The 25,182-nt window shown below is 31.8% G+C and overlaps 1 protein-coding gene across 2 annotated transcripts in view; it reads right to left on the bottom strand.

The window, feature by feature from the left end:
* Positions 1–6,159: 6,159 nt before the first annotated feature.
* LOC124369735 (D-ribitol-5-phosphate cytidylyltransferase-like) overlaps positions 6,160–25,182 on the bottom strand; it is a 51,835-nt gene continuing 32,812 nt past the window's right edge. The window contains exons 6-7 of one of the 2 annotated variants that reach the window (XM_046827801.1): positions 24,577–24,790; positions 6,160–6,209 (exon numbers count right to left, since the gene is read on the bottom strand). In XM_046827801.1, coding sequence (XP_046683757.1) covers positions 6,193–6,209; positions 24,577–24,790 — 231 coding nt within the window. In that variant the 3' untranslated portion in view covers positions 6,160–6,192. Of the gene's footprint in view, positions 6,210–23,567; positions 24,791–25,182 lie in introns of those variants that run through there. The other variant, XM_046827800.1, reaches the window with a different exon arrangement.

The following is a 25,182-nucleotide window of genomic DNA, read 5'->3' as shown; positions in this document are numbered from 1 at the left end:
TGCTAGATTTTTATTCATTTTTAGATGCTGAAAATACTAAATAATTTGCTTTGGACAATGTTTTGTGGTAAATATGCTCAAATTATTTCAAGTGCAACAAAATACTCTGATCCTTCCAAGAACTCACTCAGATTCAATTGTTTCCAGACAGAGGCCCCGTGTAACTCTCCCACAACTTAGGTATTAGGCATCACATTTAGGTTCTTCATGTACTTAGTACTCATACATATGCTTCATTGTCCTAGTTTTCATTTTGCTAAAACCGGCATCAACCAGTTCTGCTGTCTACTGCTACCTGTCAACTTTACAGTTACACAATTCAATCTGACTCATACTACTAACTTAAAATTATTTTATTTCATTTGGGAAATATACATTTTTATTTTTAATAAAATGTACAAGTGGTACATGTCATTACTTTCTGGCCAAACAAAACTTGAATTTAAGAGGAGCACATTCTAAGATCGACTACCATGACAGTGGCCAGTCATGGGGTCCAAGAGTAACTAGACTTTGTTAATAACAGGATGAATGAATGTGTAGGTGTATGATTATAGCTTTTCTTCTGCTCTAATAAAAATGTTTATTTCTTTTTTAATTAATTGTAAAATGTAATTTTAATTTAAATTAATTTTTTTATATAACTGTTTTCATATTAAATTATTTTGTATGTGTATTAGAAATTGTATTATTGATATTTTTAAGGAAGAAAGCAAGTATTATAATTTCATCTTTCTACAGGTAGGAAGAAATTGTTACTTTAATTTGAATAATCAAACATACATTATTTATATTTATTCTTTTCTTAAAGTAGTTAAAATATTTTAAGTTTAATTTTAGAATTATTTTAAATTTTGTTAATTTTTCTTTATTTACTTGTTTATGCTGTATATTATAACTGTTTTTTTAGTTATAGTTTTGTATTTGTATTTATTGACACAAGTTAAGTGTAAGAAAGGACTTAATGGTCCTAACTTTGCCTGTAATCATACAGAGTTTAATCAATCAATCAACGTAGAAAATTCTTCAAAACAATGGTATAATATCTCTTCACTCAACATCAACAAGATTGAGTGCTAGAATAGAATTGATCAATCTCTAAACAAAAAACTACAATGGTTTAATACTGGCATTAAATGAATAAAAGAAGAGATGTGTTACCAGTTGAAGTTCGTGCTGATATTAACTGATTGGTTTAATGGATGAGTTTCTATGAATTCATTGGTTAACAATTTGGTAGTGTTTTAATTACAAAAACCTACAAAGTCCCAACCATTGCTTTCCTGGAACCAATTAACTAATTAAAGGCCTAAGGATTGATATTCAACTAATGAGAAATGCATGAGTTCAAGTACTACTGCTCCATACGTACTCTTACAACCGTCATCTGATAACAATCATTTAGTGCATGGAATTAATAGTGTGAATTCCTTTAAACATATTCTGCCTTATTGCATTCTCATATCAATGTTTATTTATACATGAGAAGCAATGAATATATAGTTAAAGAGTAAATGAAACTGGCTTCATAATTTTATTTTTGTACAAAGCTGCTTCAAAACTTGTTAACAAGTATACTGGAAAATATGAATACATTTTACAAAATAAAATAATCGTTAGAAAAAGTAATGAAACACAGTTGATTGTTTTAAAATATTTATTTAACATACATATTCCAACCAAATAAAAAAATCAAAGTGTGCTAAAAAACACATAAACTATACTTTTTACTTAATGTTTTCAAAACTTCATTTGAGCTTGTAGTGTTTGAAGCACAAAAATATATATGTGTATAAATTAAGATAAATGCATATAATTTACAGTTTTTGTACTACCGATATTCCATACAAAAGGCCCTCATAATTTACTATCTTATCCATTTTTAAATTTGCTGTAACTGTTGTTCTGTAACTCCTAATTAACATTTCATTGTATTCAAACCAATACAATACCATTATATTTGTCGTCATAATTTTTCTAAATGTTTATACCTATGTTAAAACTGTTCTATAACAAAACAATCTTTTAACCTAAACATTATGATTGATAATATCATAAATATAAAGCATACAAATTTAAGTAAAATATTTAAATAAAATTGGTATTGAAATATACAAATCCGCTTTTAAATAGATAGTTAATACTTTTAACAGCAATCTAAATCAAATGAAATCTGAAAAAAAAAAAATTAATGCTCAAACAATGAGTTTATTACATACTTATTATGGACATAATACAAACTAATATATTGAATTAACATCTGCACAGAGCTTATACTGTGTTTTAGTTTTAATTATTTTATATTGTCCATACAATACCATCTTCAGGTTTGTTAACTGTGCTACAGTACCTAACATAGGTATGTTAAAACAATTACTTGAAACTGACAAAGGAAAAGAGAAATTATAGCCAAAACAAAACTATACGCTATCCCAACAATCAACTACCTAAATTTTTAACAAAACGAGTTTTTTCATTTGGGGTTTCACTAGTATTAATTTTAATTTTTTCTGTGAAAACACACATATTCTGTACACAGGCCAACCAATCCCTTTTAACATTAATTTTTTAAACTTAAATCTACTGTCAATACAAACCTAAAGTTTAAACGATATTTACAATTCCACTACCTACAACACGTTAATAACATTAAAGAACTAAATTTCCTACTTTATTTTTTATCTAAGTCCGTAAGAATTTGATAATGTTTAACATTTGAATGATAACAAAAAATGTGCAGTTTTAATCTTAGTCCTTTAAGCTTACACGGCCAGTGCCATTGACTAACATAGACATTTTCCGGTTCAAACCATAATGAAAACAATGCTTAAACAATGACATTCTTGACATATTTCAGCCTCCGCTTTGGAGGGCCATCTTAGTCAACAAATGTTAAACAAAAAAAACTGTCAAAAATAAGCATTAGGTCTGTATAGATGAGGTGAAAAGGAGAGGATTTTTTTTTATCACAATCGTTGAAGATTAACCAACCAATGACCAATTGTGATCAATATGGCTATCATTTATTACAGGCTGCAAACTTTTGACAATTTCATGATATTTTCTTTCTCATTACTTCTAAGATTTCTTCTCTTATTATCCTTGGGTAATAATGAGGGACATTTTGCAAGTACTTTGTTTTGGTGGATTCCATTGCGCATTTGGTTTTGGAACTGTTTTCTGCTATGGCTGATTTTATCGTACCTTGACATTTCTTGTGTATAATGTGTATAATGTGTTCACTCAATGTAACGTGCAGATATCAAATGTTTTATGTCTCCCCAATGTAATCCGAGTCACAGACTTAAATGGAATTTGCATAGATCCAGGCATATAAGTAAAATATTTGGTCTTCATCTGGGTCTCAGTTCTTGCGAATTTTAAGCTGTTTCTTGAATACAGATTTGATATTGCGCGTCACCTTACCATTTGCCTATTTTATTGGTCAACCCTTGTATTATAAGAGCATAATCTAAATATGGTACATATTCTGGCACGCAAATTTTGTAATTTGTTTCTGACTTAAAAACACTTTATTAATCTGTGTAGAACAGTGACATCCATAGTGTATTCTTAGTTTAAATAAGTGATAATTTTTTGAAATTGCAGGCATATATTCACACAAAAAGTGTTTCAATTTCTACAAGAAATTATATTTCAGCATTTCACTTCTGTTCTTCTGAACTGAGCTGTAGGGGCAATATATTGTTGTCATGTAGCAATAAGATTTGAGGTGAGGCAAGTAATAATTACTTGAACTACAGGGCATCTCAATATCGACTTGTGTGATAGATTTGGATAATCTTGGAATGGTAAACCTCCCACCAAAATAATTAAGTCTTTGAGAATATGTTAAAAAAAATAGTATATGTGTGTATAATTTAACTCACTTCTTTCACCAGTGTGGGTGCCTTGGGGGTGAGATTGTCTAAAAACATCATAGTACATTAAATTGGGGCACCTATGATAAGACAATAAGAACACCTCTTCATCTAGATCTATATAGATGGCTGGGGGGCTGGGTAAATTTATTATTGCGCTGATGTGTAAAAAACAATGGGTGGGAGGGGTGTGGGTTGGGGGTGAAAGAAAAATTATGTTGGTAGATAATATGTTTTGAATGTGTTCATCACCGATTGGCTAGGTTGGTTGGCCCCTATGTCTCAGTTACTCTGTTGATGGTGGTGCGTTCAAATATACCAAAAAGTCAAGTTCTAAGAGTATATTATTATTTTCTTATTCTGCGTCGTAGCTTTTGCTAAAAGAAAAGATACACATAAATATATTGCACTTTTGTTCACTTTTATGTACTTATTATTTATTTTTAACATTTGTGTGCAAAACTCCTAAAAAAAACGTGTAGCAATGCAGATGAATATATATAGTCAGCAACTTAATTAGGGTCAGTCTGTGTTACGACAGACTAAAAACCACAAAACTTACGTGAGATATGTAAATCATTAGCAAAATTTAAGAGCAAGAAAACCTGATTGGTGATTATTTTGTGGAAAATATTTTTGTTTACTTATTTGGGTTAAAATTACATTTCAATATATATATTATTTGATAAAAAAGTTAATAATAAAAGACTTTTTTTTTACATTTTTCAAGACCAAAGCTTTTGTCACGCCTAATAATTTACAGGTATAACACTGTTCTTTGTTCACAAATAAATTTTACTTCTTTCTTACTTGGCAATATGATTAGCATAGTACCTACATGATTACAGCCTCAAACCCATTGGGCTAAATATGAGACATAGTTTGGGTCTAATGAGAAGTCACCCAAACAAAAAAATACTTACTAGAAAAAAAAAAGAAGGATCTAAGTTTCCTTATCTGTAATGGAAGAGAGCAATACTAGGTCTTAGTAGTGTAGGAGAAATTAAAGAAAATATGCACATGGATGCCTACAAAAAATTATTAGGCCTAATGAAACAGGTGTTTGATGCAGACCTACCAGAAAGTAAAGATATTAACAAAACTCAAAATATCTAATCGTAAGTGAAAAAGCAAAAAAAAAAAAGAAGCAATTTGAAAAAAAATCTGGGTAAATATAGTACCAGATAGTGAAAACTTTGATTATATTCCAATATTCCTAGAAAATGTTGATAAATGTTTTGTGCTAGTTAGTGGATGTTAAAAGTGAACCAGGGAAATATACTCATAATTAAATATGTTTTGTCTTATAACCAATGTAGATATCATGATAATGGGGGTAAGTAGCAGTCCATGGTTTTAAAAGGTGCACACCAAAAGACACAATGACTAATTTTATGTACAAAGTTAATGAAAATATTCACTGCAGATTTTATGGTCAAAGCCTTATATTGGCTATTTTCTATTTCCCATTAGTACTTTTTAAAACGGGGAACATAATGCATGGTATCATGGATCAGTTTGAAACGTATATGAAGTGTGAATGTAGCATAGCTGACATTTTTTTAGTTAGGTGCATTAGAAATAGTTGCATTATAGAGTGTAATATGTAAGATAAAATAAAGTTTGGGAGTTTTTATCATTTCCAGCTTATTTTATAACCTTAATTAACCTTTTAACATTTAACATTTAATACACCAATAATAAACATTGTTTGGGGTGGGGATTTTTCCAAGACCGCTGACAGCCACACAATAAAATATCCCAAAAATAATGTTGGAAAAAATTAAGAAATATATTATAGAAGCAAAGATTAAGCTAATCCAACTCTAACATAGGTGTGAAATTGTTTCAGAGCTATGATAATAATTATTTGTGACAGGATATCATAATTCTAAAGTTGCCTTTCTTTATTAGCTCCTGCCCGAGACAGTTTTCCATGTTTCCTCTTTTTTACATTTTACTTTCATGCCATTTGATATTTTTTTATAGAGAAAATAAGTCACACAAAATTACATATTAATGTATTTTTATTTGGATCTAGGGTTAAAAGATATGATACTGCTATGAAAAAGGACTTTTTTTAACAAATATATAATCTTAAACCAAAGTATGGAAAGCGTTTGTTAAGCAAAACTTGGACATAAATTCCTTCACATCAGAAGACAAGTCTACAACCTATCTTTCTTGTTTTTCAAGTAATGTAACTGGGTCCATAACTGTAATGATAAATATTGACTGCCTGGAGAGTGGAAGATAAAATTTTAGAAGCTGCTAGTTTGTGAATGAAAATTAGTGAAGACACGGCCAACTGCTAGTTGCAGTGTCCAACTGGTGAACACACAAAACCTAATTTAGATATCACATAATGGAGAAGAAGAATCAGGTGAAGGTAGACATTATACTACTATTAGGTGATAAGTACAGTACCATTCAAATTAATTAGAACACTGCGGGAAACTTTCCTTTTGAAGACAGGGTCAGTTGGGCACCAATGCTCCCTTTGTTTTGATTTATGCTACTTTGTTTTTCTCTAAATATAACCACAATTTTGCATGGTAGTAAACATTGGCCTCAATGTTATTAACATTGCTAACCTGGTTTTAGTACTGTTTTCAGTAAGTAAAAATGCTGTATTACTTAGTTGTGTGAGTTATAAGATTTAATGAATGTTATTGACACTATTATACTCCCAGAAAACTAAGTTAAATTATTGCATTATCTCAGCAAACTATATGTCAACAAAGGTAAATTGCTCAAGAATTTAAGGTATGGTAATAGGGGACACTGTTGTAATGAAATAATAAAGACGTTTAACAATACTGTGCTCTTATTCGCCTAAAAGAAAAAGAAAGTGTGCGTAAAACATAAAAGGAAAATGGACTACTTATTGATAAGAAGAAGGAAGAATCAAGTCTAGATTATAACAGCAGTTAAATTAGGAAGATAAAATAAAAGTGGAGTTAATATCCATGTTAGTACAGTGAAAAGAAAGGTTTTGGAAGAAGTTGGTCAAAAGATTACCGGGCAAAGAAAAAAAAAACAATTCACAGAGGACAATGCGTTAACTATTCTATTAAAACCAGCCAGAATACAACATCTCAAATCTTTCAAAAGCCAAAAACAACCAAAAAACATCACAACAGGTGAAGAGACATGGAATTCTCACAATAACACCAGAAAAGAAACGCCAGTTCACTGGGAATGGTCGTCACACAACGTCACCGGTTAAAAAGTTTAGGCCAACAAACAAATCTCAACATGCAAGGTTATGGCAACCATGTTTTGGGATAGACATGGAGTTTATGGAACGGACTGAGTGAAGAACAATAAATGTAGTCGCTTATTGCGATACGCTGACTGAACTTCGATGTGCAATACAGAATAAGCGGTGTGGCCTATTGACATCTCGAATTATCTTGTTGCATGACGACAGAACCCACTCTGCCATCCAAACCAAAATCTTATCTGATCATTTGGTTGGAAACAAATGACCACCCGCCGCCTTTACAACCCGGACTAGACACTGAGGCGACTACTTTTTTACTTCTTTTACTTTTTTTTTTTGATGAACACCCTGGGGGCCAAAGGAGTTTCTAGGCGGTTCTAGGCGGTAAGCACTTCAACACAGACGACGAAGTGAAAGAAGCAGTTTAAGATTGGTTATCCTCACAAGCAGCAGACTTCTACATCGCATTCAAAAGCTCGTAGAACCATTTATGACAAATTGTTCAAACAAAAATGGAAACTATTATGTTGAAAAAATTAAAAAAAAGATCAAATAAAACAAATAAAGAAAAGATGTCAGGAATAAAATAAAACAAGTTTTTTTAAAATCTATCATTTATTTTTTATAAGAAATCAGACCATTATTTTCCCGGATGACCATCATACTTAAATAAAAATATATGTGAAAAATAAAGAAATAATGTAAGAAAACAATAAAAAGACAGTATGTTGCTAATTCTTTTATTTTGTATGAGTAGGCATCCAATAGTATGGTAAACCTCAAAAACATTACTTCTGGATGTAATGCCAAGTTATTGGTACTATGTCTTTCACAAGTATATGGTTTCTTTCCGCATATTGGCCTCTGTTGAGACTCAAATACCACGCACTTCGGCATTTTCCTTTCTTGGCCCCCTCTTTTGACAGTCAAGCTGCACTGACATCTCACATCAGCTGCACGTTTGTGTCTAAAGTCTTCTGTGACAGTTTATTAGTTATTTCCGAATGACTGTTGTGGGTGCCGGAAGGGATTGCAGGGGAATGTGACGGTGGACACATTGGTGAGGAGCTGAAGCTATATCATGACTTGAAGGTCCGGAAATCCTATTGTGGCTTGCTAAGTGTCAAGTCATTATTACGAAGTACATTATTACGAAAATGGGTGGCTAAGGAAACTTCTCTCTACTGTGAAAGGACTCCCAGGCCTGAGAACAAACAAAAGCTATCATAGTCTCCAAATCAATAGACATCAAGATGGACTATTCTTGGGTTTTCTCTTTGGACAGGTGGTATATATTTCTACACTTTCATAACCACTTTAGTGTTGATGTTCAACTCGAGAGTGTCGCATATGTTTGAAGACAAGCCATTCTCCAAAAATGATTAAGAAACAACAATTAGTGAAGAAAGTTATGTAATTTTCTTCAGGAGAAAGAACTTGTGAAGGCTATTAAGCTGTAGGGACAAAGGACTATCACAGCAAGATGATACATTGAACAATGCTTGCCAGAAATCCCTAAGGACATTTAACAATAGGGAGTTTCATTTTGCAACACAAATAAATGCCTCTTCTCTCACTGATGCAATGAGCTTTTACATTCCCTTCACTTATTCTGAGCGCTCACAAATATAACGAATGTAAATTGCAAAATATCACGTTAAATAGAACATAAAACACAAAATTACCGTTTCATTTTACGTTCTGTTGTCAAACTTATGTCAAATTTTTTTGTCAAATCTGTTTGTCAATAGATTTATAATACATTGATTTAAGTAGATTGGACAAACAATTGTAATAGATTTTTCATTGATTTTTAAAAGCAGATATGAGAGAACATTGGCAATAGATTTTACATTGATCCTAAGTAGATTTGACTACAACTGTAATAGATTTTACATTGATTTGAAGCAGATATGAGAAACATTGGCAATTAGATTTTTACATTGATTCTAAGCAGATTTGACAACATTTCTAGTATATTTTACATTGATTCTAAGTAGATTTGACAATATTTCAATTAGATTTTAACAGTGATTCTAAGTAGATTTGGACTACAATTTCTAGTAATATTTTACATTGATTCTAAGTAGTTTTCATTAAAATAAGTTAAGAAATTAGGAAGACGATGAACAGTAAAACAGCTATAGATTCAGTTATTTTTCATTTGTACGGAAGCCAACAATAAAACAGTTAAATATTTGGTTATTTTTTTTCATTTCGATGATTTACTGTTTGATTTCTTCAGATTCATTCTATGGTACATTGAACAGAAATTTATGGTTAGAATTATAGACTGTGCCCAAAATGTGCGCTAGAACTGGCAGATATTATATTCTACTGTGATATATATCTATTGATATATATATATATTAGTTACCCAGGGACTTAACATACAAGGTTTTTTGTAACACTTTAACATGTGTTAAAATAAATAAGACTTAAAAACTCATTGGGCATGCTAAAAAGTGAGAGCATTATTACAACAATGGGCCAAAGGTTTTGGATTGAAGATGGCAGCATCCAAAGTGAGTTCGGCGCATCTCTGATAGGAGATGTTAGCAGTGAATGTGTTAAAATAAAGAAAATCCAAGTATTCAACTTGTACAAGTATGTTGTTCACTTGAAATTAAAATTAAAGACAGCAAAGTTAATTCATTGAACTTAACTCCCTGTATTTTAATAAATTTTATATTTAAAATTCATGAAATCTATTTTTTTAATCGAATAATTTTTTTTAAATGTCAATGAGATGGGTATGAGGAGGAGAGAGAGAGGATAGAGAGAGTTGAAGTTCAAAGTGTGTTTAACATTCCACTGACTGGTACATCAACGTTGACACAAAGTTAAAGCTGACATTTAGAATAGACAGATAAACGTACAACACAACACTTGTATATTATTGCGTATTAGGCTGTTTATGTGCTAATGTTTTTTTTTTTTTTTTTCACAAGCACATAACACAACACTTGTGTATTATTGCATATCAGGCTACTTATGTGCTACAATAAATTACACTGTTTATGTTCGTTGTACACTGACAATAAATAACTTGCTAAGATTTTCTATTTTTTGCATTGTTTAATATATTTAATTTGCCCATTAAACTCTTTCTATTTTGATTCTGCATTCTCTGTTTTGCATATACATAGTTTTTCTATAACAATTATATTAAGATACATGTAAAGTACATTAACTAACTACTGTAATACTTCATAATGATAGAAACACCTCAGCACTCATAACAAATAACTTTTTCATTATAGCTTATACATATCACTAAATTTAGCAACACACATTAATATTTAAATTATGCATAATTCTATTTAATTCAGTCATCTTTAAAAAATAAATTTAAAAATGCTGAAACAAGAAAATGTAACTGTCTTACTTTAAAAACACAATTTGACATTTACATAAGTATATTGTGAATACACTAGCTATAAAAGGTATATTATAGTATCTGTCAAATAAAGCCAGAAACAGAATTTTATGGAATAAAATTTTTTTTAAAATAAATCATCTATTTTACCATAATTTCAAAACAGTAAATATTTGTAACTACAGTAATATTAATCTAAAATACTATATGTATTTTCAAACAAAGATTGTGTCCTGTGCTTTATCCCTTTGAGTGCCGGGCTTATTTTGATGTTGCATGCGAAAAGTGCAGGCCTCTATAGCTATTGGTTATGCAAGAAATGGCAGGGCATATTTGTCAAAAATGTAAAAGTTTAGGAAAACGTTTACAGCTCTCTTATTTATGAGTAACAGATCTTTGTGAAACTTTTTTTTTTAAAGTTCCTTTAATACACTATATTTTTGAACATTCAAACACAAAATATAAGGTCATGCATTACAAAATATATTTTTTTATAGCTATATGTATATATATACTTACATGATTTTCTTTTCTTTTTTTACTAAGTTTAAGGTAGATATCAATTACAAAAAAATTCTGTAGGGCCAATTTCTCATTTGTTTTTAGTGATGCTCCTTATGGGTTGTGCACACTCTGTCCAAGTTTTACTACATTTGATCCACAAATAACATAATTTTACATCACTTTTTAAAAAATTACGATACAGTACTTTTTCAAAAACTTTTGTTTCTATGGCGTATCATGTAAATTCAAGCTTCCAGTTGCAAAACAATCTTAAAATAATATGTTTTTTTTATAAAACAAAAAGAACAAATTCACTTTTTACAAAATAAAATAATTTAAATATATATTAAAATGTCCGCTTGGGCATGACACATGTACCTAACAAGTATGTTTTTTTGGGAAGCAGATGTGTGTACTGCCCTTTTACACTTTCGGCAGATGTAAGAGGATCTTTTCCTTTTACCATCAAACCTGTGTACTGACTTTACTGCACGCACAGCAATTCTTTTCCAAACTGCTTGCCATTTTTTACAGGTAGTTTTTCAAAAAACTCATTGGAAGCTCTGCCTTGAACTTCATAACTGAGATGAATTATCTGCTGGTGTTCTGAATAACACTGGTCTATTTTCATTTAAAACTGCAGCCATTCTTTGACTCAATTCTTCAACTAATAAAACAGTTATAAATGTGTCTGGGTCACTGGCTTGTCTGTATTTAGTTTGAAGATAAGAATTTAAAAATCATGTGTCCAAAAATATTAAACACTACTTTTTGTCCAATACTTAAGAGCTCTGCGGTCATCAAGGTATTGATACAAATTTTGATCAGAGCCATTTCAACTCCTCCCATAAAATCATTGTAGAGCTCTGATCACTTTATGTTTACTAGTTATTGATAACCTCTGACTCTCCTTTTTGTTCTACGTTCACTACCTGCAACAGATATCTGTGGAAAGCAATAGGACTTGGTCTTTTTGGGACTTTTTCTCCCTGGTACCCCAAGAAGAAGGATTTGTTCCTTTCTAAGATATTTTTTCTCACCTACATTGAACTTCCTCTTCAAAACTATCGGGTATTCCTTTTCTCTTTTTCCTAATGGTGCCTGCTAGGAAGGTACATTGAGCAATATAAATATTTGGCAAGTTTTATAGATGTAAAAAAGTTATCCACAAACATGTGGTAACCTTTATTTAAAAGGTTACCCATTTGCATAAGCTTGACTACTACAGTATGCCCCAACAACCATTTGCTTCTATTTCGTCCTTTTCAGATCCTCTCTACCACCTCTATATACAAAAAAATCTTTATGCAATAGTGTGTGTGACAGAGTCACACAACATCCACAGTTTTATACCCCCACCTGTGATGCTTTTTTGGCAGGTATTGTTTTCAGTTGTGAGTTGGATTTAGTGCTAATCATACTTTCATCCACTGATAAGTTTTGACCAGGGACAAAATAATGCAATTATAAATAAGTGATTAACTTGATCTACCAGGGGATTGAAACAGGCACACGGAGTCACCTGTTGGGAGCCTGATTTTGGTAGATTAGAGCGAGTCCAGCATGTGAAAAACATTCTAGGGGAACCAGGGGATGTACTGGCTAGAATATTTTCACCAATTACTGTAAATGGTTGGCTGAGGTTAGGTTTGATTCCCATATTTATGAGAACAGCTGCTATAAAACGCTTTGATTTCAGCGAGTGTTACTGGTTTCCATTTCTTGGCTTCGACTGCTTTGTTTCAAACGGTCTTCTATTTTTTATTTAAGTACTCCTCTGCATATTTGTTTGTATATATAACAAAAAACATTTCCAGCAGAGTTGTAGTAAAAAAACAATCTGAAGTAGGCAATTGGGCTTGAGTTTTTTGGAGGACAGTGTTTGGGGCCAGTCAACTCTTGAAAACTAAATTTGATGAGCATAAGCCAGTGTCCTGATCATCAAATGTTTTCATTTCCAGTCAGAATCATTACCACTTAGAATCATTATCACCTGCCCTAAGTGCATTAGCGTTCCTAGCCTAGGATGACCTCTAGGCCTAGTGACATCAACATCTTCATCTGAAACAGCTGTCATCAGTGGAATGACCTACGTTTGGAATACGTGGCAGGTTAGGAAATATCCTAAGCCTACCTGAGGTAGATGGTGCATTAAAACAGTTGGTGAATAATCCGGATCAGAATCTGTATCATCAACTACACTACTCGGAGCTCACTACTTGAATTATTTCCGTTATTGTCATTAGGAGATTGTCCACAACCATAACAAAACTGTCACTCAAATAATCCTCGTCTAAGATCCTCTATCTACTGCATTGTCACTCAAGGGGGGACGCTGCTCTCTTCATTGCATTCATACACAATCACAAAGTAAATATAAATGCCACTATTGTACCACTAATACAACATAACCACAACACACGTGTGGACTGCACAAGACGTAAACAATACTAAGTGGCGTCAGGTGACCAGTTTGATCTAGCGACAGACAAATGATCTATGAAAACATTAACCTGTCGACATTAATGCGTTCATGTATACTGCTATAACATTTTTTAATTGAAGACAATGAAATACAGAATATTACGATATAAAGTATCAATATAGTGGTAAATATCATTGTAATAACCAAACAAAAATCAAATTGCAGATGGCAGATTACTCGGCCATTGGCCACTCAAAGGGATAACAACTAGATGACACAAATTTCTAAAGTTTGATTTAAATGTCTAAAGAAACTACAAAGGTATTGGTGTTTTTTAATACTATTGTAGCAGAGTAAGTAGACCAAATATTAAAGAAAATTTGGGCCCTTGCTTGATTAGAGAAAGTGATTATTTCCCATAGAACAGTTTATCATTCCTCTAGAAAAGTTTATATGCAAATAAACAATTTTGAGTTATAAATTTCTTTCATAGCGAATAACCCAATACACAATACATTCAGGACTGGTATTATTTTCAAACTATAGACAAGTTTTCAAGGGTTAATGGTTTATGAACCCTTTTGATACCCTCCCATTTCAATCCCTACAAAGTCTATTGTTGGCCATTGATTTCTTTATAATTGTGTATTGATTGTGAATACTGAATATGAATTCAATAGTTCAACTTATCTATTCAATTTAAAGCAATCAGTTAATTTTTATACTTTGTTTAAACAACCATTTACTTTTCTCATCAATTTTTGTATTTTGATATTTGTTTCTTAAATTTGTATTTAATGTAACACAAATATCTGAAAGATTCTTGACAAAGATTTTTATCTTGAACTTAACTGAATAACATATGTGAGGCGGAAAGCAAAAAAGGGGACCTCTTGTCGGGGCTGTGGTAAAATTTTCAGTAAAGGCCAAAATTGAGTGATTTGGGTGTCAAATACATCGATTTTCTGTTTTTAGTCGATTATTTCAATTCTCAATATTCAATTCTCAATTCTCAATTCTTTATTCAGTTTGTACATACATAGACTAAGAATTAGTGTCATATATGTAGAATAGTACATAAATTATGTATTTAACACCTAAACTACAATTTAGTTAGCCTATTTTAAAATCAAATAAATAAAAAATGACATTTCTGAGTTAAGATTATACTAAAGTCCTATTATTATTTTACCAAAAAGCATCTCAAATATAATATTATTTTATTGGATTGGGATTTCATCGGGACAATAAGATAATTTAGGAAAATAAACTCTTCCAATGAGTAGCATGGGGCGTTGCAGCAAATATTTCTTTAAAAAAACACTCGGAAGCCCTTTTCATAGATTTTGCTCTTTATAATTTGTCGGCAGGTGATTTAAAAATTTAATGCCCATATAAGTGGCTTTCTTTTTGTAGAAAACTAAGTTTGTGTTGGGGTAAACTCTAGGTTGTTTCGGTCGTTGTCTAGTGTGATAAGAATGAATTATTACTACGCGTATTCTAGTTTGTCAAGATTACTTATACCACACATAATTGCACTCTAAAATGTATTGATCATATATTTGTTGGGATTTCTAAAGTGGAAATTTTTCTTTTACCGAGATTCTCTCTTCTAAATTTAGAATTGTTCTTAGTGCTTTTTTTTGAAGTATGTATCAAAAATTGTGTCTAGATTTTTTTTAGATGTTCCACCATAAATGGCCAACCGTAAGCCTAAATGAGAATGCACGTGTGCATAGTAGATTGACTTTAATGTCTCAGTGCTACACAGTAAAGACATGCGCCTCAAGATGTAGAGCCCTGATGAAATTTTTGCCTCGCTAAATATTTTATGTGACCATCCCAGCTAAGATTATTGTCCACATTAAGTCCTAAGAATTTGATACTTTAATTTTTTTCAATTTTTAGGGTAGTTTGTTTAACTGAAATTGGTATTTCTAAATAATAATCTTTACTTTGTACAGTGGAAAATATCATTTGATTAGTCTTGCAGCATTGTAAAAATAGACTATTTCTTTGAAAATAAGTTTGAATGGTTTTTAAATTGTTCTTTACAGGCTATTTCCAGATTTTCATAAGTTTTAGCAGTCACAAATTAAGTTAGAATCATCAGCAATATAAGATCAAATTACTTTTTGCGTACCATTAATGTTGTTTAAGATTGAGGGCATTCCTTGGATGTAGCATAAAAACAGCAATTGGTCCCAAAATTAGGAAACCATGAGGTACTCCATTGCTTGATTTTTAGTGTGCTAGATTTATGTTTTACTACTAGATTATTTTGTTTTGGACGTATATCTCATAAATTACTGGGATTCTGTCCGAGAGGTATGATCTAAACCAGTTTAGAGAAAAAGGTTTGATAAACCCATGACTTTAAGTTTGTCAAGAAGGACTTGGTGAGAATACTGTCAAAATGCTTTTGACAGGTCCATGAAAACCCCTATGGACTTGTTCCCCCTTGTCTATAGAAATCTATTATAGTTTCCGTAAATTCTAGCAGAGCTGAAGTAATGGATTTACCTTTACGGAATCCATTGCTGCTGCCTATCAAATAAATCATTGTTTTTTAGATGACTACTAATCGACTGGTCATAACTCGCTCATAAATTTTTGACAAAGAAGGTAAAACCGATACCGGACGATTAATTATTCATTTTAAATTTTTCTCCCTTCTGTAAAAATTGGGATTATTTACTCTAGACACTTTTAAAAACTTCAGGGAAATTCCAGTTATAAGCGAACGAGTTAATTAAATGAACTAAAGGCTTCAACAAGGACTTACCAACATACTTAATTAGTTTCAGCGGAACTTCGTCATGGCCCGACGATGATTTATTTTTTAATGATGAAATAATTCTATCTAATTCCTTTTCATCTACCGGATTACACCGAAAAGGGTTTTGTTGTATAAGATTTTGATTCTAGAACATTTGCACCTGAATGACTTGCGCGTACTGTGGTTCCTTAGCTGTATTTTGGATTAAATCTCCTATTACATCTATGAAATAGTTATTGAAAACAATTTGAGATGCTTAAAGGGTCTGATTATTATTACATCATTATCATTTTTTATACAATTTTATAGAACCCTTTAGGACATTAGAACTTTTTCCAATCTCTTTATTTATAATTTGCCATGTTTTCTTACTGATATTATCTGAGTTTCTAATTTGTCTGTCATAAAAGGTTTTTTTTTTTTTTGCATTAACTAGCTTAGTTTTGTAATTCTTTGGTTTTCAATTTACAATATTTCTCATGAAAATCTTCACTACCACTACGTTTAGCTTGTTTTGTAAGCTCAACAATATCCCTTCTGTTCCATAATCAATTTGTCACTAATCCAGCTGCATTTACTTTTACCAAGATATTTTTTTACTTTTTTTTTTGAGAGGAAAAATTATAGTTAAAGTTGTATTGAAAAATACTGTTATAATATACCTCAAACTTTTTTATCTACATCAGCTAAATATCATTGTCAACCAATTTTCATTGGACAAGACATTCTTAAAAACACTCATATTATTTTTCGAAAAAGTCACTTAAACTCTACATATTCAAATTTTTTTCAAGACCATTCACAAATGGTAGATTAGATTGAGTTCAAAATTTGTCATCATGATCTGACAGTGCAGTTACAATACCAGATCACCTGTGTTAGAGGAACTTATCAAAATTTGTAACAATATTATCTATAGCAGTAGATGAATTTTGAAAGTAACTCTTGTTGGAAAATCATACTAAGTAATAAAAATTATTGCCTTTTTAAGAATATTTTCATTAAATTTTTGAATTTCAGGTGAAGTGTTTAGGAACATTGAGATTAAAATCTCCTGCTATTACACTGTTTTTTACATCCTTAAGACCAGCTATAGGTTTCAAATAATTTGTCTAAACCTATTTAAAAATTCGAGAGTTTTGTAACTGTGGCTTCCTGTAAATTCCCACTAGAACAAAAAGATATTTTATTTATTTTATATTTAGCCACACAACATTCAAAAAGTTTATCTTCTGTCAAACTCTTCATATCTTTTCAAGTCTAAGAGCCTTTGAATTTAAACTCATCTCCGACAGGATGACCACCCGCCTCCAGTGGTGGTGGTACGACTGTACTCAGATGTAATAGAAAAGACTTTCCAGATAAAAAATGTTTGTAATTCATTCCGGTTTCATATTGTGCTCGGTCAATTACAATATTATTCGGTTTAATTAGATCTAAAATGATATCTAATGATTCTTTTCGCGATTCGAGGTGCTATGAAAAAAAAAAAAAAATGTTTTGGTGAAAAATTGAAAGAATATTTGTTTGATTTTATGCTCAGGATTTACTTTTTAATGAAACATTTTGAAAGTCTAAATTGGACTTCTTTGAGCTATCAGTGGGGAGTTTTTTAAATCCAGAGTTTGGTGTGGAGTGTAAAGTTACAATAAACTGCCAGAAGGGGCTGGTTGGGTGATGAGGCTGCAATGAGGTTAGTGGTCACGTCAGAGCTGTGGATGGTGTTAATGATTCAGGAGACTCAGGGCTTACAGTATTACAGGTTGAGTCAGAAGGGTGAACCTGAGGTTGGGTTGAGATGATTCCTGTGTAGGGGGTGTAGAAGGTTTATGGATCGGATTCATGGGTGAGGATACATTGTAAACATTAACAGCACATTCTCAGCGTCTTCAGAAATTCCGGGGTGAGATAGACCGTTTTCTCAGAACTCTGCTTGGAAGATTGGTTGTAAGGCGACTACGTAGATGGTGGCTTTGAGTACTTCTCTGCTAAACTCTGTTAGTCTCTGAAATTAAAAATGGTACTGGTTGAATGAAAGTCTCTTACGCACCACGCCCATTGGCGAACAAATCAGAGTTTTAAGTCTCTGTTTTTTGAAATCCTCAGCCAGCTGCGAAAAAGCACTGTTCGTAATCTTGAACTTGTAGGTTTTCCATAATAGTTGGATTTTGTCACAAGACTGTAAAAACTACAGCTCCATTTTCAATCTTCTGACAGGTCAAAATACTTTTGTCCACATATTCCGAGTCAATAGGCTTGCCGAACTTACGCCTTGAAATGCTCTGCAACTACTCCCCGACATGTGCCTGTGGTGACTGAAGTCCGCGGAGAAATATGTGTTGTGCAAACGGCCGCTGTTCGGGTCCATCTTCCCACTGGTCGAATAGGTTGTCAATAACATGTCGTCAGCTTCAACAATATTAATCGTGCTTGAAATGTCAGTGTTAATAGAACATTGTTTAGAGGTTCCTTTTCTAATTTTGTTTTGTTTTCTTCTCTCGGTCTAGGAGATTTGCAATCAAATGAACAATGCGCGTTTTTCCTCGGTTATTGAAGTGTAGACCATGGTTAGTATAGAGGTGACGTCGGGTAAGAGATGTAGTTGGGTGACATAGAAGGTCTACAAATTCACTATTCTTCTGTGATCCTCTCAAGTTCAGAATTTATTCTTGCAATTTTTATGTCGAGTTCTGGCATATCATGTCTCATTGGAAGGGACGCCAGAATAAGGTTAGTATGTTTTGTGTTCCTCACCAAACCGATTGAACGGCATCTGTGATTTTCATCACCTCTGTTGATTGAACACTGTTTGTTCAGCCTATAAACAAGAGCCGGTCATTTCTTCCCCAGATCCCTGCTAAGGTCTCTTACCTTCCTCGATTACCTGGTCTAAATTGGCTCCTGGTCGTATAAAGGCAGAGACATGAATTCAAGTGTGTTTCTCAATCCTTAAGGCTAAGATTTTTGCCATGGCTATCCCCCAACTATTGTTCTCTAACTATCATTTCTGCAATGTAAATCGAATGGTATGTTAGTATTCGACCATATAATACTCGAAAAACAACGAAAATGAGACATTATGTCAGTGCTTGAGAAAAGGGACCTCCTTGTCGTTATGGAGTTATAACATGGAGCCGACAACAGGTCCCTTTTCTAAAAATGCTTGGATTTACGTAAAGCGCTTCAAAGAGAGGCTTCTCCTGAATTCTGTTGACATTTGTTGGAACTAGGACGAGCGGGAGCTAATTAGGTTAGAACGTTTTCCTGGTCTAGAAAACATTGCCCATTCAACAGAAAACCTGCCAGCTGTTGCGTTGTGATTTAATCAAGTTGGAGTCTTTATCCCTAGCTAGTTGAATATTCTAGATGTATTATAAGAGCAAACTGTTAAATGGAATTGGTTTTAGTGTTCTTCTTTTAAAAATAATAACTATAATTAATAAATGTATTATAGTAGTTAGTATTATTAGTATAAACTATACGTGTTTTTACATTCAGTACAAATTACTTACAATACGGTTGGCAGCCATTAACAGCTGACAAACAAAGTGGTCATAATACAGCTAAATCAAAGCTTCCCTGTTGTTGTTGTGCTAGTTTTTCGTAAACATTTATCAGCGAAATGGATGAAGATAAAAGTTTTGAATGTTTTAAATAGTTTAAGTTTTGGTAACAATCAAAATATTAGGTGATGAGGACTACAGTGTTATACGCGGATTATTTCTCTGAAAGGCCTTTAAGGCAAGTGACGAATCAAGTAGTGAAGATGGGAAGAGGAAACCGATAGGCTACTTACCCGAACAAGACACTTCAGTTAATATTGCTGACATTTCTTTGCTCAATGGATATTCCAAAAGTTGATGATATATACAAGATATGCTGGTGGCAGATGCAGTGTAAATAATGTTGATGTTTTATTAATATTGAAAATGTTATCATTGAAATAGAGGACTAATAATCAAAAAGTGCTAGACGAAAACGATGGTGGCCATAACACTTGTAATGGTGGATGTTGCTGCCAATTTAGTAGGACACTTTTGACGCGGTGAACGATCGACAACATAGTTTCTGGAATTTTAAAGGAACTGTTGTGGATATGTAAGGGAAATTGTTCTGGTATGTTTTCTGCTGAAGAATTTGTAGAAATGCGATACGAATGTGCTGAGCTAGACCATTACCACGGCCATGGTAAATAAATTAGAACCAAGTTCATATTAGGCCAACTCGTAGCCTAACAATGATACAACACTAACCTCAAGATCTCACGGAAAAAACACTGAAAGAAAAAAATTTCTCGAACATAATCGTTACTATCTCAAAGGTAGGCCAGTTTGCAAAAAACACATACATGTTTGCTCATAATATTAAAATAAAAGGTTTAAAACGCCTAACCAAGATGTACAACACTTCAGGATTGATTTGCCACAGCACACGGAAAACACAGGGAAAAAAAATGTTACATCATTTAAAGACCTCTGAGTTTTGGTGGTAAAGTTCCTGCAGAACTATGCTGAACAGCATGCCATTATTCCTTCCCGGAAGAAGCAAGACAGTTTACAACACAGCTTAAAAAAACTGCTTCCTTCAAGTGATTCTAAAAGTTAAGATTTCTGACAAGTATAGAGCTTCTCATTCACTGATGAAATGCAAGAAAAAGCCTGTGCATCAAAAAATCTTTACTAAACATTTGGAGAGATATTTGTCCTGATATTGTAGTTATGAAGCCGAGGTCTGATCTATGTGCTATATGCCAAAAACATTATACATCTGGGGGCAGAAATGGCTTCAGTTTCTGAAGAGATTCAAAATGCAAACCTTGGAAAAAATGACACTACACTTGGAAACTGTTGCTAAAGAAAGAAAGCACTATAATGACACAACTTAAAAAAACTAGAGAGAATTTAGAAAATGGTGACACATCCTACAGTGCACTACTAGCTTTGATATGGCACAACAAGCGCACATACCAAGCAATCCAATGCAGCCTGGCCCCATATACTTCTTAGTGCCGTTCAAAGTAGGCATTTTTGGGGTGATGTGCGAAACGAAAAATTCAACAGATAAACTATCTCATTCCTGAAAGTGTCCAGTACGGACGAAAGGTTCTAATCTCATAGTTAGCCTATTTTGACCACAATTTTTGGAAAGCAACAGTTCTGGAAGCGAAGTCGTGATTGTATATCCACGCTGATAATTGTGTAGGGCAAAACAAAAACAATATTTTGATGGGTTACTTAGCATGGAGGGGATTTGCGAACACAAAAATAAGAAAATTGTGTTGTCTTTCATGCCAGTAGGTCACAACCAAATTCGCATGTGATTGGGCATTTGGTCTATTGAAAAAGAAGTTTTAGAGTAACTAATGTGTCAATCTCTGTCCGACTTAGTGATTGTATTGAAAAATCAACACCATCTAACACGTGTAAACTAGCAGTTATGGTTGGAAACGAAAAAGGTGAAGTAGCTCTAAAAAAACCTATGACTGGTTACGTTTTCTTTCAAAAACCCATCGTGCCAAAAAGATCGCTCACATTACGCAATACAATCCATTTGAGTTCTAGTGTTGAATACAAAGGCAAAGTACACTGCAAAACTGAGCTAAGATGGGAACGAGTTTGTGCATCAGATATTCGCTTTACAAGATGGACCACCACGGCTTCCCAGATGAAATCATCCCAGAAGGAATGACACGGCAACGCAGGGAATACTTACATAAAAAACATCAGGGCAGTATTGTAAAGAGGAGTTCAAGGATAACGTTATGTCATCCAGTAGAACCTGAGCAAGCTACAGAAGCAATGGCAGGTAATTATCTAAAATTTTGTAACGTTCAATAGATTGTTTAGGTAAAAACTCTTTATTGTTTTATTTCATCTAATGTATTAATTGACAAATTCTTCTGTTTTAGTTTGTAGAGTAAGTTTACTGAGGAACTTGTTATTGTTTCAATAAACATAATTATCTATGTTTTAAATAATTAGATAAAACCAGTATCTTGAAAAATGTTTTGTTCATCTATGACTGGTTGGGGGGTGGGGGTTACCCCCCCATTTATGCAAGTGAATTTAAAAAATATTAAAGATTATATAAAATATATTACATATGTATATAATATATTTATATGCAAATATATGAATTGTAGTTTATGGTCTATTAAGATCTTGGTTCTTGGTTGCAGCAGCAGATCCTGAGCCTGACAATCCTGCTGCAGTCATAGGACCTTCAAAGAAGCGCCGCAAGCGTTCAGTATAACCACTACAATAAACAAAATTTGGATACATTTGAAAAATACAAATATACCAATCAAAAGACAATAGAGTATAAAGCTTTAATTTTATATTGAAATTTATTTCTTAAATATTGATTTAAATAAATATTTTTATACCTCTTTTGAATTGTTTAAAATGGTGTTTTTTCTCAAAAATCCTTATTTTATTTTTTTAAATTCAAACATGTTAACTCGGTTCAAAATAAACTCGTATCAATATGATTTTTTGCAACCGAATTGTTAGAAATTAATTGCTTTGATAATAAAAATATAAAACACTCAAAATAAAAAATTTGAGACAAGAGGTCCCTTTCTGCTTTCCGCCTCACATATTTGCTATTTGTATTTCATTTGTTTTATCAAAATATTCAACATATTTTTGCTTAAAATTATTCATTATTAATTACCTTACTAGATATTTTAGATTGGACACTTTGATACACAATGTAGTATCTTTGCCTTATATTCAACAATTTCTTCAAATGTATTTGTAACTAAACCATGTTCTGTATGCATTACATTCTTATTTAAGACAAAGAGAAGTTTTCATTTCACTTTCCCAAATGTTATGAATAACAAGAAAACTTTTTTAGGATATAGTTTGCTATATCAAAATAATCTGTTTAAAACTATAGCTAATCAGAATATTATTTATATACACATCACAAAAATACTGAAGAGAAATCACAGAATCAAAACCCACAATAAAATACATTTTAACAGTTAAAACAGTCACACCAAAAATATATACATAAACACAATATAAAAATATTATTGCTTTTAGTTATTTTCGCGACTAAACTAATTTAATATATTGCAAGTGAACTACAATTTTATTAATGGCAACATTAATTTAACATAACTAATGTCACTAGCACCTTTTTTTTTTTTATTACAACAAGGAAGGGTGGGAATGGAAGAATGACTTAATTTAAATATAAGAAGAAAGAAATAATCTTAACATTAATAAGCCACATATAATTCATTAGTTTGAAACATTAAATATCACTCAGTATACAAACATTACAGTAAAATAGTTCAACTACAATTTTCAAAAAAATAAAAAAAAATAACAGATAATTTAACAGAAGATGAATGGCAATTATTTGATTATAAATTTAATTTAATTTCCACAAATAATCAACTGAAATCAATACATAATTTTAAAAGAAACATTATACTGTCAACAATTACTAATGCCTTTATGTTGAAAATACAACTAAAACTGAATAAACCTAAGTAAATAACTAGAATCATTAGTAATTATTACAGAGCAACAGAAAATCTGAATTTGAAAAGTTACTATATTTCAGATGTAAATTTACACCATGAGAAAAAGTAATTTATTCCAAGAAAACTTCCAAGTCAACACCTAGTATCATAAATACTCAAATTGGCATTAAGTAATAGGATCATTTTCTTACTTATAGAAACACAATTGCAACTGACAATTGCTCGTTTTTGTTAAAATTTATTAAATTTACAAAAATCACTCCATTCCTTACTTGCCCAACACAACAAAATCAAATTGTCAGATTTTAAAAAATCCTATCTTTCTAGGATATTTCTTAACATTCAGTAAACACGAATCTTGAATATAAGCCAATATTGCAACTATTTATACAGATATAAACTCTAAAACTGATCGACAAAACAAGAGTTGAAAACACTGTCAAAATGTTAAATTGCATTAAAAGAAATAAAACAAGTCATTTGTATTCAATCTAAATTACATTTCAATAACAGTATTGAATATAATTTTAGGTTATTTAAATTATTTTAGAAAACATTAATTTTAACAATAACTTGAAAAGTAAGAATATATTCCTATTAAGATGAATGAAGATTAAAAAACACATATAGAAGTTTAACTAACATCTCTTGAAATAAATAAAATTTGAAGAGCTATTAAAATAGCCCAAGCAGTGAAATATACTAAATTGTATTGGTAAATATACCATTTTAATTACCAAAAATTATGAATTTGAAATAATGTCAATACACATACAATAGGTTAGCAAATATTTCTTGTTTTATCCCAAAATAATATTTAATTACAGTTTTGTTTTCAATAAGATTATAAAAAAAATCAACTTATATAAAAAGAGTTTGACCTGAAAATGTTTGTGGATCAGCTTTGACTAATGTGGTGAGTAGATCGACAAGTTGTGTGTCATCACTGCCACTTATACAGTGGATGATGACGACTCCTTTACGAAGTTTCTCATAGTGGTGAGCCATGCTGCGTCCGCTGCGTTGGAGATTGTACACAGACATGCCCTGCATTCCCTCCACACTCGCATTGTCAATGACGTGAATGATCAAACCCTGTGAACACATTTAAATTAATAATGTATTTTTGTGGCACACAATTTAATATCATTAAGTTAATTAGAATCTTGTTTTTTATTAGTAACAAAGAAATTTGTTTCTTAAAGAAAGTAATATACATCTGATTTTTTTCTTGTTTGACAGTCAACCAAAAATAATCTTCTTGAAAATATTCTTTTAAATTTAAACAAAATAGAATATAACACAGAATAGAATAGAATAGAATAGAATAATGTTTATTGTCATTTTACAAAATGCATTGACAAAGTCATAAATACACCTAAGTGGCATAGTCAAAAGAGATATTACTCTAATATATAAAAATACAGCCTTCCTCGTGCTCAGTCTGACCTTAAGACAAAACACACATAATAATATTTAAAATATAC

This window comes from Homalodisca vitripennis, chromosome X, assembly GCF_021130785.1.
Source record: "Homalodisca vitripennis isolate AUS2020 chromosome X, UT_GWSS_2.1, whole genome shotgun sequence".
Taxonomy (NCBI): domain Eukaryota; kingdom Metazoa; phylum Arthropoda; class Insecta; order Hemiptera; family Cicadellidae; genus Homalodisca; species Homalodisca vitripennis.
This window is presented reverse-complemented; position numbering and strand designations above follow the sequence as displayed.